The 15,866-nt window shown below is 66.3% G+C and overlaps 2 protein-coding genes across 5 annotated transcripts; both read right to left on the bottom strand.

Annotated features, from left to right (window-relative positions):
- Positions 1 to 622: 622 nt before the first annotated feature.
- On the bottom strand, positions 623 to 9,902 carry MIDN (midnolin). Of its 4 annotated transcripts, none has more exons than XM_060629712.3 (9): positions 9,777 to 9,902; positions 7,932 to 8,556; positions 6,801 to 6,888; positions 6,558 to 6,620; positions 4,513 to 4,641; positions 4,116 to 4,427; positions 3,766 to 3,934; positions 3,348 to 3,608; positions 623 to 2,653 (listed from the first exon to the last, which is right to left on the bottom strand). In XM_060629712.3, exons 2-9 carry the CDS (start codon positions 8,162 to 8,164, stop codon positions 2,376 to 2,378), a joined length of 1,533 nt encoding a protein of 510 aa, XP_060485695.3. In that variant the 5' UTR covers positions 8,165 to 8,556; positions 9,777 to 9,902; the 3' UTR covers positions 623 to 2,375. The 4 variants fall into 4 exon arrangements, with proteins under 4 accessions (XP_060485695.3, XP_060485696.3, XP_060485697.3 ...); XM_060629713.3 differs by having other exon boundaries at positions 3,766 to 3,931; XM_060629714.3 differs by lacking the exon at positions 4,513 to 4,641 and having other exon boundaries at positions 9,777 to 9,901.
- Positions 9,903 to 12,972: 3,070 nt separating this feature from the next.
- ATP5F1D (ATP synthase F1 subunit delta) lies at positions 12,973 to 15,334 on the bottom strand. The gene is made up of 4 exons (XM_060629718.3): positions 15,101 to 15,334; positions 14,217 to 14,370; positions 13,598 to 13,686; positions 12,973 to 13,493 (listed from the first exon to the last, which is right to left on the bottom strand). Exons 1-4 carry the CDS (start codon positions 15,239 to 15,241, stop codon positions 13,371 to 13,373), a joined length of 507 nt encoding a protein of 168 aa, XP_060485701.1. The 5' UTR covers positions 15,242 to 15,334; the 3' UTR covers positions 12,973 to 13,370.
- Between the last annotated feature and the right edge of the window lie 532 nt (positions 15,335 to 15,866).

Here is a 15,866-nt window from a genome sequence, read left to right as displayed (position 1 = left end):
AGGCCTTGAGCGCAAACCCTGGGCCCTGGGGAATCACTTGATTTCTGCCAGAGAGCTTCCGGAGGCCTGGCAGGTAGGAAGGGGCTCTATTAGCCTGGAGGGAGGGAGAGGGCTCACGTCAGGGGGCCCACGCAGGCAGTACCTCCTGCTTGGCCCGGCAGTGGGAACAGTCCTCCTGTCTGTGGCTGGGGAAACCGAGGCCCGGTGTGTGGGTCAGGTATCCCGGAGATGGTTCCAGGGGTTAGTCCCCAGTCCACTTCCCGGGGCCGGGAACCGAGGCCCCACCCAGGGCACACTGTGGGCAGGCAGCCCTGTGCCCACACCCTGTAGGACTTCCGGCCTTGGGTACTGGGAAGTGGCTGGCCCCTCCCTCCCCTGCTGGGGCAACTTCCTGCCCACCCTCACCTCCAGGCCCGGAGGGAACCCGGGAACTGCTGTGGGATTCCCCCCCCCCCCCTTCCAGCTCCCACGGCCTGAGGTGGTGGGAGAACCTAACATCCTACCGGGTCTCCAGATCATCCCAAGCCCTTTCTCCGATAGAGACCACCCATCAGACCAGGGAGCCCCCGCTGTGATGGCCAAGACCGCTCCCCTGACCCCTGCAAAAGGGCAGCACAGTCACTCAGGTTTCATTTTCTGTTTATTACTTGAAATCACGGTGTTTGTATGCGGCTTTCTTCCCGATTTTTTCATACAGGAAACTCACGCAAGGTGCCGGGACCCCCCCCCCCAGCCCGACCCCCCGAGGGTGGGTAATGCTTTCTTGAGGGAGCCCTGGTGAGGGCAGAGGGGGGCGGGCTGGTTCCTGCCTGGACCTCCACCCTCAGACCCGCGGAGGCACAGGTGTTATTTAAAAATCGTTTAAAAAAACAAAACAAAAAAAACCAAAACAGAACACATTTAAATAGGTATCCAAGACAGTTCTTGAAAAACAAACCCACTCCTTTTTTCTTTTTTTTTTTTTTTTGGAAAATAAAAACAAACAAAAAACAAATCCTTGACCCCTCCCCTCTGACCCCTCCCCACCCCCCCCCCCACAAAAAAGTTTACAGAGCTACAGTTAACACATGTTGTTCACATCTGAAACCATTAACTTTAAACACATAATGGGGGGTTCACCTAAGATAGGATGAAGGGAGGGACAGGGAGTGGGGGTGTCTGGAGGACAGAGAGGTGGGGCAAGGACAAGACTGGGGGGTAAGGGGGGCAGGGCCCAATCATCTCCATTATCAGTAAAAATAAGTGAATGAACAAAAACTCCACCCCCATTGAAATGGCCCCAGTAGGGGGTTTGCCCCTCTGCCCCAGGGGGAATCTGGGGATGAGAGTGGGGAGGGTCCAATTAAGACCAGCAGCGAACCCCCCCCAAGGGGGTTAATGCTACACAGCGTCACCCCTACTGGGGGCTTCACAGCTCAGCACCCCCTCCCCTCCTGGCTGCCAGAGGGCCTCCAGACACAGCCCACAGGCCCAGATCCCTCAGGTTGGGCCAGGAAGGAGGGCTGGGGGTATTATTTCCCCTGTCCCCCCAACCATTTCTCTCCCGAGTTTTCAAGAGACTCCCAACCGCTATTGGCTCAGAAAATTAATAGTCTATAAATACCCCAAGCTCAGAACAAAAGGGGGGCGGGGCAGGAGGAAAGGGCACAGTGCGTGGACTCGAAGGCTGGCATCTGGTCTGTTCCCCTCCCTCTCTCTCCTTTCCTACTAGGAAAGGGCCCCACACCCCCACCTGAACCCCAAGGCTGGCTGTGGCCAGCCTGCTGAAGCGCCTTTTTTTTTTTTTTTTTTTTTTTTTTTTTTCCTGGAAAAAGAGACCAAGAGAAAAAAAGCACAGATGTGGAGAAACGGCCCCGCGGGCGCAGGGCTCTCTGGTCGCTGTGGGGCCTGCTGGCCGCCCTGGAGGCCGGTGTGCACGGCAGGCCTTCCCTCCCGGGCCCTGCCCGTCTGTAAAGTGCATCATGAGGCATCTACATTTTTGACTTAAACCTGAAGGGACGGGGGCGGCTTCCTCGTCCCCACTCTCAACCATCTGGAGTGACTGCTACATATCTGGAGCTTGGGAAGTGGGCGGGGAGGGGCCCAGCTCGGCCGAGGCTGAGGCTCGAGCCGGCGGCGGGAGGAAGAGGCGGGGAAGTGTGAGCTGAACCGAGGCGGCAGGAACCCAGTCCATGGAGAGTTCGGAAAACCACGGTTAAGAATGGAACTTAAAAGAAAAAAAAAAAAAAAAACACGAAAAACAAAAAATCAGAAGGAAGCTGGCCGGGGAGGGGGGGGGGGGCCTCCTGCTGCCCTGACCGCCTGCCCTCCCGCGTGCAGGCCTCGCTGGGGGGGGGGACTCTCGGCCCAGGGTGGTCGGGCGAGGGACGCGGGTCCTAGGCCACCACGAACTCTGACTTGATGTCAGGATTGACTTCCGGCTTCCAAACGGAGTCCTCAAAGTCGAGGCCCAAGCCGGAGGCCTCGCTGGGGCCGCCGCCGCCGCCTCCCCCGCTGGTGTCGCTGCGGCCGGCCTTGCGGCTGGGCGGCCAGTGGTAGGGGCCGCGGGCGTCGCGTCGCGCCTTCCTGCGGAGCCGCTTCTGCTGAAGCAGCAGCTGTAGGCGCTCCACCTTGCAGCGGGTGGCCCGGTTCTCCGTCTGCCGCAGCCGGTCCCCTGGAAGGAGGCAGGGACTGTGACTCCTGAGCGCCCCCGCCCCCGCCAGGAGACACAGCCCGACTTCCTTCACGATGCCCCGAGAGAGGGAGCCGGCCGAGGGGGGTCTTTGCGGCTCTGGCGGACCCTGGGGTCCCCCGAGGGGACTCGAGGCGTCCGCTGCCTGTGTTAACCGCGAGCCGGGCGCTGGCAAGGCCGGGTCCGAGGCAGACGCGGAGCAACACTAGTGCCCGAGTTAGGTGGACCTCCAGCCCTGAGGCTGGTGCCTTGGTTTCCCCTTTGTGACCTGGGGGCTGGGGGTCTGCCCGGCAGAGAACAGTGTCGCTGTTCCACAGGTCTCAGGATTCACTGGGGATGACTGGGTCTCTGGGGGACACAGGCTACCCCCAGAGCAGCTCCAGCGCCCTCCCCTCCATCAGACTCGGCCATTCAGAGGCTCCACCTGCCATCTGGACAAGGTGCGGGGGGGGGGGGGGGGGGCGCGAGCAGGGAGGAAGTACCCCCCCAGGAGAGGACAAGGACACTTTGTGCCCCCAACACACATGCTCCCTTCTCTCCAGGCTCGTGCAGAGAGGGTGAACAGCAGCTGGTGCCCCCCCTCCTCCCCCAGCTCCCCGGTGGGTCAGCTGCTCTGAGCAGCCCACAGAGGGGCCTTGAACAGCCCAAGGGCGGGCGGGGCCAGCCGGTCACTTACCCAGAGGCTTGCACGTGCGGGCCTGGCTCAGGGAGGCAGGGGCTGCAGCCGCCAGCTTCTCACAGGAGGTAGTTTTGGGGGTGAGGTCCGGGGCGGGCGAGGCGGGCGCGCACTGGGCATGGCAGCGTAGCTGGGTCAGCGATGGGGGCATGCCCTGGTAGTGCCGCGTGGCACTCAGAAGGTCGTTGAGGATCTGCAGGATGGTGCCGATGTCACGCCGCGGCCGCCCGCTGCTATCCTGGCAGTTGGGGTGCAGCGTGCCTGCAGGAGGCAGGGGGGCTGCTGGTGAGTCCGAGTGACTGACACGCGGCCTCAGAAGGGCAGGGGGCCCCTCGTTCGTATACGGCGGGACCCCAGGGTGAGGGCCCAGACACGCAGACCGGCGGCCTCTGGGGTGGGGATGCGCCATGACACCTACCAGAGAAGGTCCCTGAGAACACCCCCGGGGCGTGGTTGACGAAGCTCTCAATGACAGCGCCGGGCTTGCGGGAGCGGGAGGCGGGGCTCCCGCTGGGGGTGGACGCGGGGCTCCCGCCGGGGGTGGACGCGAGGCTGCCAGCACTGGCCGGGGGCGAGCAGTCCATCTGCTGGTCAGGGGGAGGGAGGCATGGTAAGCTGCGGGGTGCAAGGACAGCCCTCGGGGGCCAGGGTCTGAGGGTCACCCACCGGCCCAGGGTCTGGGGATGGCCCTCCGTACAGAGAACACCTCTGGGACCGCGGACAGCCACCTTCTGGGCCCCGAGGAGAAGCCTTCCGGGCAGGACTCACCTCGGGGCAGGTGGCAGCTGAGTGGGATCGGAAAGAGCCGGCTGTGACGGGTGAGGGGGACGCAGGGGCAGGGCTGCTGGACACCGGGGGCACTCGGGCGGCGCTGGACACTGGCCGGCAGGGAGAGGACACAGGGGCGGTCACGCTGGGGCCCCCCCGGGCGGCGGCGGCGGCGGCAGCGGCGGCCGCCAGCACGTGGCGGTGTTGCAGCGGGGTATGCTGGGCGGCCAGCTGCAGCTGGACGAACATCATGTGGTCACCCACGCGCAGCGCCAGGGTCAGTGGCGAGCGGCCGGACAAGAAGTCACTGACCTGTAGAGAGTGACTCGTCAGCGCCAGGGCCCCGGCCTGCTGCGCCCCCAGCCCGGCCCGGCCCCGGCCCCCCGCGCTGCGTGACCTGGGGCCTCTCGCCGCCCCTCTCTGGGCTCTGGGGTCCCTGTCGGTGCCACGGATGCTTAAATAAAATGAATCGGTATTTCCGGAAGACGCCTCCGCCAGCCCGGCCTGGCCCGGGCGCCACTGGGGGCTGTGGGGGACAGAGGCGGGTCAGATGGGGGGGCCTGGCCCTCCCTGGCCAGTTTGGTTCTTTCAAGGGGAAACCGAGGCCAGAGGGGGCAAGGCCCAGTCAGCGGTCGCTGTCCTCAAATAACCCCACCCTCCCAGCCCCCAATCCTCTGCCTGTGAATATGGGAGGGGGGCCAATCTCAGACCCCCTCCCAGTTAAGCCACCCAGGCAGCAAGTGGGCGGGAATTCCTGGACAAATTCTTCGTCCTAACCTTTGCTTTCTCAAGATAAATATTTATCTGTCCTGGGTGGGGCTGAGGCTGAAGGGGAGGTTTAGCTGCTGCGGGAAGGGGCCCTGATGGTTCTCTGAGGCCTGGGTCCCCTGAGAGCTCAACACAGCCCCAGCGCAAACCCTCAAAATCTGGCGGTGTGTGTGGGGGGGTGCGTCTGAGCCCAGGCTGCACTGGGCTCCACCTCTGGAGCCTGGCCAGCGCCGAGCTTTCCCCAGGGGCCAGGATGGTGGGGGGGGTGGGGGGGGGTGGAGGTTTCTGAGAAGTGACATAGGCCAGGATGACTCAGAACCACCGCCTCCCAGCTCTCTGCTGGCAGCGGCTGGCGTAACCTTGGGGGCCGTGGGGAGGAGGAGAGGGAGGTGGGCAGTTTGCAGCCCCCACCCTGAAGCCTGGTCTTCATGGCACCCCCCCCCCAGCTCCAGAGACTCCCCTTGCAGGAAGGGCCTGGGGTGGCTTCCCAAGGGCAGCTGGGGAGTCCCCCCCACCCCTCCGCCCTGCAACTTCCTCCCTGGGGAGGGCGAACAGGAGGGCATGACTCTGTGCCAGGCGGGGAAACAGCCCTGGGAGCTCAGTCACTCCGCCCAGTGGCCCCCCCCACTCCTGACGCAGGCACCCTGGGGCGGATGTGAACCAAAGACACCCCTGGCCCCCCCACCTCCGCCAACCGCAGGCCCCCCATGAGCAGAGCTCAGTTCAGGAAATGGAACTCAGCTCCCACCTGGCTCCCGGGACCCCTGCTCTGCACTGCCCCCCCCCCCCCCCATGGCAGACCACCCAGCGCCAGGGCCCCTCCTCACTAGCTAGCTGCTGAGGACAGGATGCTACATGCCGGGGAGGGGGCGAGGGCCTCAGGGCAGGAGGAGGGAAGCCGCTGAGCAGGTTTCCTGCGGCCAGCCCAGCCCACCCCCTAGCTGGGGCGGGCAGCAGGCGGATGGCTGAGGCCTGTGTCACCCTCCTGGGAGGAGGGACCCGCCGCCAGAAAAATGAGGAAAGGAGGAGGTTAAAAAAAAAAAAAAAGAAAAGGCTGCAACAAAACCGGGAACCCGGGTGTGGGCCAGCCCCTGCCTCCCGCTTCACCTCCTGGCCAGTTACTAAATATTTTCCTAACATCCTGTCTAGGCTGCAGCCCTGGGGCTGGGTGCCCCCCTCCCCCTTTTGGGGCAGAGAACAAAGGCCAGAGGGAGGAGAGAGAGGAGTGACTCCGCACCCCTTACAATGGGGTCACAGAAGGCGGAAGGACTGTCACCAAGCTGGCCCTTCCAGGCCCCCCTCCCCGCAGAAATTTTAAAAAGGTCACCCCAGGGAAACCGCAGTGGCTGCGGAGGGGGTGCTCCCCAGTGTGGGCCTGGGGACCCAGGCCCTGGTGTGGGAGCCTGGGCCAAGGTTACCCCCTCAGGCAGGCTTGTGAAAGCCCAGCCCCCTCCCCCATGGCAGCCACCGTGGGAGAGAAGGCCCTCAAGGTCAGGTGGTGAGTGCTGGGGGGGGGTGGGGGGTGGGTAGGAAGGAGGAAGAGGAAGCTGGGTGACCAGGCTACACAGGCAGGAAAGCTGGGCGGCGCACCCCCTCCCTCCCCACGGGTCTCCAGGGAGCACAGACAGCCCCAGGCCCTCGCCCTGGGCTGGGAGGGACCGGCGAGGGTCTTACCTGTGTCTCAGTCAAGCTCTCCAGGGCCTGCATCACAGACTGCTCTGGCCTTGAGGCCTGCGACTGCAAACAGAGAAGCCGCTTTGAGCGTGCGCTTGGGTCAGAGGGCCCGGGCACCGGGGCAGGGGAGCCGCTTGCCGGCAGGGCCGCCCTGGCAGGGCGTGTGCTGGGAAGCGAGCTCTCAGGGGAGGGGGCTGCCCGCCTGTGCCAGAGCCTCCGGGGCACTGTGCCCCAGCCATTTACCATGAGGCCCGCCTCCACGGTGGGTACCAGCGTCAGCTTGCTGCCATCCCCCACGCCGAACTCCTGCAGCTTCCCCGAACTGAGCCGGCTGGGGGGAGGAAGGAAGAGGGTGAGGCCAGGAGACAAGGCAGGGACGCGGAAGCAGAGGCCGAGGGGGGAGGGCTGTGCTCCTGGGGGACGCAGGGGAGCCCTTCCCACCCCTGTCCCTTCCCGGCCTTCCACACCCGGGGCCTGAACCTCCCGGTGGGGTGGGGGGGAGGGGGGGCTGTCAGGCATCTGGCCCTGAGAGCCCCCAGGCAAGTGGCTCAAATCTCCTTCCCAGAAGCCCCAACTCTGTACTAGGGCACCACCTCTGCACCTCAACAAAGCACTTTTTCATCATCCGGGTGCCAGTGCGTCCTTGCCACCCTCTGCCACCCTCCCCTCACCCCAGGGTCGGCCCCAGCCAGTAATTCAGCTACACCGACCCGGGGCTCCTCTTTGTGGGCGCCACAGGGCTTAGCCTTTAGGGTCTTTTTGCGGGGCCGGGCTCCCCCTCCTCCCTCCCTCTCCCTGGCGCAGGCCGCCGCCGCTCAGACAAAGGAGACCCTCCCCCACCCGCCCCTCCCCCACTGGGGCCCCTCCGCTGGGGATGGACAGTGCGTGTCCCTGGAGGCCCGCGGGGGGAGTGCTCCCCGGTCTGGAGGCGATTTAAATACCAGGGGGGAGGGGGAGGCTGCGGGAGTGCTCGGTGGTTAGAACAAAGGGGGGTAGAGAGACGCAAGTGGGGGAAGAACACAGCCAGACGTGGAGGGGGGCACCGAGCAGATGCGGAAGCCAGCCGGAACGCAGGCAGAGAGGGAGGTGGCCGCGCTTCCCACCCCCGCAGCCGGGACCCCCACACTGACCCGGGACTGCTGCCTTCCCGGGAGGGGGGAGGGCCGCCCTCGCAGCCGCCTTTGTGCAGCGACCCCAGGCGGGGGAGGGGGCCGAGGCAGGCAAGGCCGAGCAGAGGGCGCCCGAGAGCGCGCGGCGCGCCCCCGCCCCCCGTCTGGCCGCCCCCTTCCTTTCCCGTGCGGCGCGCTCTTTGTTCCCGCCCGGGGGCCGGGGCCCGAGGGGGCGGCGGGCCCGGGGGCGGCGCGCGGTACCTACGTGTCTTTGTGGAGCAGTGCCAGGCGCTCCTTGGGCACTTTGAGCCTCTGGGACAGCCGCTTGCGCAGCCCCTCCACCGTTTCGTCCGGGGGCACCGACAGCTCGTAGCGGGTGCCCGTCGTGCTGTGAATGGCCAGGCTCATGGGAGCCGCCTCGGCCGCCGGGCCCAGCTCGCAGGCGCCGCCGGGGGCCCCGCGCCGGCAGCTCCGGGCGCCGCCGGGCTGCGGCTCCATCCCCGGCCCGCGCTGGAGGGATGGGGTCCGCGGGGCGCCGCCAATCCTCGCCGCGCCTCCGGGCAGTGCTGGGGGGCTCCCCGAACCGGGGTCCTCGGGGTTCCTAGGGACAGCGCGCGTCCCCTTCGAGAATGTCCCAGGAGCGGAAGATGAAATCAGGAATCAAAATCCAAGCAGCGCTCCGAGGTCGCGTTGGCTCGTCGGGGCGCCTTCCGGGGGTGGGGACTGCACTCGCGGCTCCTTTCAAGGACAGTGGGCGCGGAGGAGGGTCCGGAGAGGGGGGTGCCGCTCGGGCTTCCGCGCTCGGTGCCGTCCGCCGCTCGGGCCGCGCTTCCCCGCGCGTCCCCTCCCTTAGCAACAGCCGCCGCCGCCGCCGCCGCCGCTTGGAAGATCTGGGGGTGAAAGTAACAAGAAAAAAAAGTTATAATGTATCAACGTTCCAAGGGGCGGGGCTGCCGCCCCCTCCCATTCACTACTTACTCCGCCGGCCCAGCGCCGGCCAATCGTCGCGCGCCGAACGCCCAGTCGGCCGCACGGGCGGGCCAATAGGAACCGCCGCGGCGCTGCCCCACGTGGCCGCGCGGGCCCGCCCCTCGCTCCGCCCCCGGCCCGGCGGCCAAGGGGAGCGCGGCGGGGGCGGGACTGGCGCCGCTCCGGCCCGCCCCCGCGCCCCACCCGCCCGCGCCGGGGGCCATTCATACGGCCCGCAACAAAGGGCAGGCGGCCGGAGGGAGACGGGGGAGGGGGACGGCCCGCAGGGTCCAGGCCCGGAGCCGCGCGGCGTGGGGGCGGGCACTGTCCCTGCGCTGGGAGGGGCAGGAAGCCGGGGGACACCCCCCCCCCCCCACCGTGTCTGTCCGGGAAGCCGCCGCGAGCGGAAGCGGGAGGCGATCCCCACGCTTCGTGGCCGGGCGGCTCTCGGGAGGTTCGGACGGCGGGCGTCCCCCACCTGTGGGGCGTGAGGTCCCGGCGAGGAGTGGGGCTGCGGGCGGGGCCTGCACCCTGGTGACGTGGGCCAGTGCCGGGAGGGCCCCTCCCGCGCCGGTACCACCTCGCGTCCCACCCCTGTCCCGCGGGCCGGGCCCGCTTCCCGAGTCGCGCCCGCCCGAGCCGTGACGTGACGCGGCGTCCCCGGCTGCGCCCGCGCGCGCCGCTTGGGGCTGCGGTGAGTCAGCAGCGCCGGCGCGCCCCCTGCCGGCCCCGCCCGGGAGCGCTGCCGGGAGTCCTGGGGAGGGGGCGCTGAAGCTGCCCTGGGGCCGGGAAGAGGCCGACGGCACTGCCGGCGAGCGGGGAGCTTCGCTAGGGGCTTGAAGCCTCTAAGGAAGGAGACTGGGGCCACACAACTGAAGAAACTCAGGCCGAACAGCAATTTGCTCAAGGTCACTCGCGGGGTAGGAAGAGTGCCCGGGAGGCGGGGCGGGGGCTGAGGTCCTGCCTGGGCGGTGCTGCTTGCGCCGAGCCCCTCCCATCCCACGACCCGAGGGGCTTGCCAGGGCTAGAGACACCCCGAACCCCGTCTGCCCACAGAACAAAGAAAAGTGGGACACCTTTAATAAAAGGCCTGAAGTGGGGACCCTCCTACTCGTCCCGTGAGGTCCCACCCCGCACTCACCAGGCGCCGCCAGTCCGAGGTCCCAACCGTCCTGAGCTTACCCACGTCCGGGACTAGAGCGCGGTGGCGGGGCAGGTCTGGGACCGAGCGGGCGGCCCCCAAGCCTTTATCCGCACCGCCTTCCCTCGGGGTGGAGTTTGGGCGGGCAGGGGGCGGAGGGCCGGGCGGCCAGTGACGCAGGCGGGCCCCCGCCCCTGCCTGCAGGCCAGGGCCCTGGGGCGCCTTGGGGCCTGGCTCCCCACCCCTTAAGCCTCGCAGCGTCTGGGGGGGGGGGGCTCTCCATGAATACTGTAGAACCTGGGGTCGGAGTCGGCTCAGCCGACCAGTAGTGTCCCCAAGACGAGGTTTCGGGGTGCGCGAACGGACTCCCGCCCCGCCCCCTTTCCTGCCGCCCCAGGCCGGGTGCTTCCGCCTGGGGGCGCCCGAGTAGGGGAGCGTGAGCGGAGGGGGCCCTGAGTCAGTGGCCACGATCCAGGAAAACAGGCCGGAGTCACCTGCCTGTTGTGGGGGTGCCCCAGCCAGCTGCCCAACTGCCTGGCCGCCTGCATCCCTTAACGGTGACCTCAGACGGCATTTATGGAGCGATTAACCTGCGCCAGGCCTGCCAGTGCAGCCAGGCACCACCCGCCGCGCCATGACCTTTCTGAGCCTGTTTCTGTAGCTTGGCTATAGAGTGATAGGAGAATCCCGCGCGGGACTCTCTGGAGCCCCGGGGGTGTTGGGGCGGGCAGGACCACCCTACCCATCTCACAGACCAGTTAACTGACACCACACGGTAGCAGATGAAAATGTGTTATGCCCTGTTTCCCCCAGCATGCTACTCTGGGTAGGGACGGTTTTGAGGATGACCATGATTGGCGTGGGGCCTTCTCAGCCCTTCTGCTCCCTCTGCCCAGAGGGGGACCTCAGGACCTACTGCCCTACCCCCTGTCCATTTATCTGGTGTCTCACTTTATCTGGCCTGACCACCTCCACCCCACCCTAGTGGTGGGCACCCCTCCCCGGGCTGTGTGCTTTTCCAGGTCTCCATCCTGCTCCCACCCAAAACTCCTGCAGCCTCTGCCCCCCTCCCCCAGTCACACCCACACAGGACACCCCGCCCCTTAGGGTCAGGGCTGGGCTGTAGGGAGAGGCTGAGCCAGCCCTTGGAAGGGGTCACTGAGGGGCTGGGGTTGAGGTGTGCGCTCCCGCAGGTGGGACTCCGGCTGGAGGCAGTGCTGGAGACGGGAGAGGGGAGTGTGGGGCCACAAGCGAGGGCCTTGCAGGGGCCAGACGGCCAGGCGGGCACCCCACCAGGCAGGGGTGGCCCAGGGAGTGGCGGACTTGAAGCTGGAGCATCTCGACGCTGGAGGGGCTGCAGGTGGAGTGAGTGGCGGGTCAGGGCTCCGCGGCTGAGGCGGGCAAGGCTGTGGTCTCGGGGCGCGGAGACCTAGTCCGTCAGGTTGCCGAGGGACTGGGTGGTCCTCCCGGAATTGGGGCCCCGAAGGTCACGCACTTTGGAGGTGGGGTACTGCTCTCAGGAAGGGACCATGGCCCCAGCCTGCCTCTACAGGTCCCACCTAATAAACACACTAAGCCCATCCGCTTCCTACTTCCTTTCCTCTTCAGAGCATCCTCGTGCTCTAGATGGTTCCTGGGTGTGAGCACACACCAAGTGCGAGCGGACCCCCTTCCTGGGAGAGGAACGGACCCTTACGGGAGCCTGACCTCGAGGAAAGGACCCCTGGCTCCTGGTCACAGGGCCCGCTCCACTCCACCCCAGGGCAAGGCCGGGGACAACACAGGCTGTTCCCGTAGGCCCACAGCAGGCAGAGGCATCCGGAAGGTTCCAAAGCTCGCACTTCCCCCAGAGGCCCTGCACAGTGCTGAGGGGCCTTACCTACATCCGAGACTGCCCACCCTTCCACCCCCCCCCCCCCCAGAGGCTGAGATCTCTTAGGGCACAGAGAGGTACGGATAGGAGGATCCCCGGTGTGGGTGGTGCCGGTCTGGCGGCCTGGTGAAGGTGCTGCTGTCTTGGTGGTGTCGCTGTACCCTCTCACCACCTCCTGGAGCCCCCACGGTGTCCTTGGTCTTATTTATAGCTCCCAGGGCCTGGCCAGGAACCCTAGAACCTAGACTCCAAAACGCTCCAAAACGGGGGACAGGGAGAAGTGATCCCATGGCTGTCGCAGCGTCCTCTGGGCTGGGGGTTCCTGAAGTGGGGGCCAGCTGCTTGGGCCTACCAGCCTGAGGAGGGGGACCCAGCTAGGAGCCCTCCACAGCTGCCAGCTAGTCTGGAGGGCCCCACAAGCATGGCTCCACTACCTGGAGCCTCCAATACAGCCACGGGACAGTCACTCGCACGGGACAGTGACATACGAGCACAGAGCCCATCTGTGCTGACAACATGCCTGGGGGTGGCCTCCCCGTCACCTCCAGGCTGCCAATGACACATGGGGAGGCCCGGACTCTCCTGCACACTCACGCCCCTGGAATCCCCTTGCCCACCCTGCTGAGGCCCGGGGCTGAGGAAGGAGAAAAATGAGACCCCTGCCCCAAAGTCTCCCGCGGGCCACCTGGAGCCAGCGTCTGGGCCACCCCCACGGTTGCAAAAGGGAAGGAATGGAGCAGCTGCCCGGTGCCAGGGCTGCCCCCGCCCGGCTGCCCCACCCCATCTGGGGCCAGCCCAGGGGCCCGGATGCCACAGAGGTGCCAACACCACCGAGGAGGAGGGCGCAAGGCCAGCCCAGGCCACCCACAGGCCGGGTGAGCAGAGGGCTGGGCCTCTGTGGGAGCAGGCAGGGCACGCCTCTTCCCAGCGTGGCTGGGGCGGGCCGGGGAGCCCACAGGGCAGCCTGAAACCTGGCAGGGCCCCAGGGGGCTGTCCAGCAGCCCAGGCCCAGCCCAGGAACAGCGGCCACGCCCCCGCCTGCTGTGTCCCCAGGCCCCGCTGGCAACTTTGCCCACACCCACCCTCCTGGGATGATGGCAAACGCCCTGCCCACCACCCACCCTGGTTTCACTGAGTAAGCTCCCCGCTCCTCGGTTTACTCCAGATCCTCAAGGATCTCTTGGGCCACAGCTTCGACACCCTGGAGGCCGAGGCTGGTACTGAACGTCTCGTCACACTGGGGGGACAGGAGCACTGCGGGAAAGGCCAGGCAAGGTCCTGAAGCCACAGGCCCAGGCAGGAGACAAAACCAGCATACACGAGTCAGGTCCCTGGTTTTTAATGGGGGGCTCAAGCTGGGAGCGGGCTGTCCCAGGGGCAGGACTAGGAGCTGAGGGCTCCACAGCAGAGTCTACAAGGTTGGAGAGAAAGTGGGTGGCACGTCGGGTTGGGGCGGGGGGAGCGGCTGGAAGGGTGAGACGCAGAGCGGGGTCTCAGCCGAGCCCCCCTTCGCTAGGAGGCCTGACAGTGCGCTGCCCCCTGGCGGCCTCTTGGCGAGACCGCTCCCTCCACCCAAGAATCCCCCAGGTGGCTCGAGGCCCCTCTCTCCCCACTTCCCCATCCCCAATCAGACGACCCGTGCGAGCTGGTTCAGCCTGCCCGGGACATCCCCGGTCCGGTCCTGGGCCTTGGTTTCCCCGCTGGCAAGGGCCGCGGACCGCCTACTCGAGAGCTTTCACCAGGGCCTCGTTGGCCTCGATGCGGATTTGGATCTCGGCCCTGGAGGCCTCGTCTGCTGCCCCTGACAGCTCGGACTGCGCCTTCTCCAGGTTCACCTTGGCGGCCTGCAGGAAGTGGGTAGCAGGTGAGAGCCAAGCAGCGACCCCGCCTGGTGCCCCCGGCTCAGATGTGGCCTCCTGGGTCCATCAGCTTCCCCTGGAACACTCACCCCCACGTCCAGCATGTCCAAGGTCACGGCCTCTTCAGCCAACAACTGCACTGAGGAATCAGCGTTCACTGTGACGGAGCCGCTACTCACTACGGGACAAGACAGACGTGAGAGCTCCGCGTTCAGGTGCGGGGGACCCCGTCGGCCAGAGCCACAGAAGCGGCTCCAGAGCGGTCTAGCACAGGAGACAGGCAGATGCCCACAGGGCCCATGGTCGCCCACTGGCACCTGCACACGGGGAGCGGGGCCTCCTTCCTTCACCCACCAGCTCCAGCCCACCAGCTCCAGCCCATCAGCTGAGCCAGGGTCAGGGGTGAGCGGGACGCTGGGTCTGCATCTCGGCTGTACCTCAGAGTTGTGCTGCTGTACGCTCTCCTTAGGACCCAGTACCCGCCCCCCCCCCGCCCGCCCGCCCTCTCCATCTCCATCGGTTCCTCCGCGACAGGACTGGGCTTCCCTCTCAGACGCCCGGCCCCCACCGAGACCCTGACCCACCACAAGCTACTGGAGGCACGGGTTGGTCTCTCTCGTGGGCTCTGCTTCTGTCCACACGGAGAAGCGAGACACTTGGGCCTGTTGAAGCACGTGGCCCCGCCCAGCCCCGTCCCGGTGCACGCACCAAAGTATTTGGAGGTGGTGCCGTCCTCCGCGTGGACAACCACCAGCCCCGGCCGCAGGACCTGCAAGGTGGGTACGTGGGCCGCCAGGATGCCAAAGGCTCCCGTCTGCGTGGGAACGTCCACTTGCCGGACGTTGGCACCATTGAAAAATACCTGAAAGAACACACGGGGAATCCCTGCAGGCCAGTCCTCCCCGCCCGGATCTCAGTCTGCCCTGCAGTGAAACGGCCCAAGGCAAGACCCAACGGTGACAGAACACACACGGGAGCAGCCACGAGGACGCGCATACTTGTTTTGGTTCTCTAGCAGCATCTTAGTGCACAGAAGATAAAATCCAGACGGAGCCCGTCCCCACAGAAACGCTCCAAGAGCACGAGAAGCGCGCCAACCCAGGAAGACACAAGACAACAAGTGTCTGAGGCTCGGGGTTCTGCGGGACGGGGCGAACGGTGAGGTCCAGCCCTGGGGCGTTGGATTCCAGGTGGATGGCTCGGGAACTCGGAGAGCTTTATGGGGCTCGGATTCCACACCACTTGGAAAGGCGTAGGGCGCGGGTCAACGACACAGGGGTTGGGGGTGGCTCTCGGAGGGACACAGGTGGAGGGGGCATCGGTCCGGGGTCCTGGAGGGGGAGTTAGGGACCTCCGAGACTCGGAGGCTGGGGACCCCGGAGTCCTGACCACACTGGGGCGCCGACGCGGATCCGGAGCAGGAGGCGGTGGCCTGGGGATGGATTTCGGACCACACGGGGGAGGGGGCACAGGGAGCGGGATAAATGAGGGTCGACAACCCAAAGGATGGAGGTCTCCGATTGCGGACCACAGCGGGTCCCGACTGGAGGCGGTGATCAAGGAGGGGTCCCGAGCCCGACCGGAGTCCGAACCTGCGTGGGTGAGGCGAAGGTGAAGGACATCTGGCCCGGGCCCGCAGCCGGGGCCGGCGCAGCCGCAGCCTCAGCGTAGGCGCGGGCCTGACGGACGAGGCAGCGCAGGCCGGGACGGCGCAGGACCGCGACGGGCAGCATGGCGACGGCGGCGAACGGACTCCGGCCGAAAGCGGGCAACCAGGAGGACGAGGAGGACGACGCGCAGAGACGTCTGGGAAGAGGAGTCCGGGCGAAGGCGCACGCGCGAACTACGACCCCCAGCAAACCGCAGGCGACTTTAACAACGACGTGCCGAGCTCCGCGCATAGCATGCTGGGGGTTGTAGTTGCCTTCCAGTCCCAGGAGCCTGCCGGTGGTAAGGTGGGGGGGGGGGGGGGGGCGGGGAAGGGGGAGGACCGGAAGCCTGCGCGGAACAGGAGTCACTTGCATTCAAGATTTGGGGGGACGCTCGTCGGATGCCAGGCGCTAGAGAGCCATCAAGGGAAATACCAAGATTCCGGCTCTGGTTTGGGGTGGTGGGGACGTTTAACACTCAGTGTAACGAATACGCAAATCATACAGCATGTTAGAAGTTAACAAATAACTAAACAAGAAAAACGGGCGCCTGGCTGGCCCAGTCTGAAGAGCATGCAACTCTTGATCTCAGGGTTGTGAGTTCAAACCCCATGTTGGGTGCAGAGATGACTTAAAAATAAACTCCAAAAAAAAAAAAGGAAAAAGAAAAGCAGAAGGCGGGGGGGAACGCGGGAGCGGGCAGCCAGCG

The sequence above is a fragment of the Panthera onca genome, chromosome A2 (assembly GCF_046562875.1).
Source record: "Panthera onca isolate mPanOnc1 chromosome A2, mPanOnc1 haplotype 2, whole genome shotgun sequence".
Lineage (NCBI taxonomy): Eukaryota > Metazoa > Chordata > Mammalia > Carnivora > Felidae > Panthera > Panthera onca.
Note: the sequence above shows the minus strand (reverse complement) of the source record. Positions and strands in the feature narration are given on the sequence as shown.

Bases quoted from the DNA above. Each gene is read 5' to 3' on its own strand.
- MIDN (XM_060629712.3), bottom strand. From the start codon at position 8,164: ATGGAGCCGCAGCCCGGCGGCGCCCGGAGCTGCCGGCGCGGGGCCCCC. The intron at 4,642-6,557 runs GTAAGACCCTCG...TGTCCCCCACAG, and splicing joins AGAGCTTGACTGAGACACAG to CCCCCAGTGGCGCCCGGGCC. The intron at 2,654-3,347 runs GTAAGTGACCGG...GCCTCCTTCCAG, and splicing joins CCGCACGTGCAAGCCTCTGG to GGGACCGGCTGCGGCAGACG.
- ATP5F1D (XM_060629718.3), bottom strand. From the start codon at position 15,241: ATGCTGCCCGTCGCGGTCCTGCGCCGTCCCGGCCTGCGCTGCCTCGTC. The intron at 13,687-14,216 runs GTGCGTGCACCG...CTTGTCCCGTAG, and splicing joins CACCACCTCCAAATACTTTG to TGAGTAGCGGCTCCGTCACA. The intron at 13,494-13,597 runs GTGAGTGTTCCA...CACTTCCTGCAG, and splicing joins TGGACATGCTGGACGTGGGG to GCCGCCAAGGTGAACCTGGA.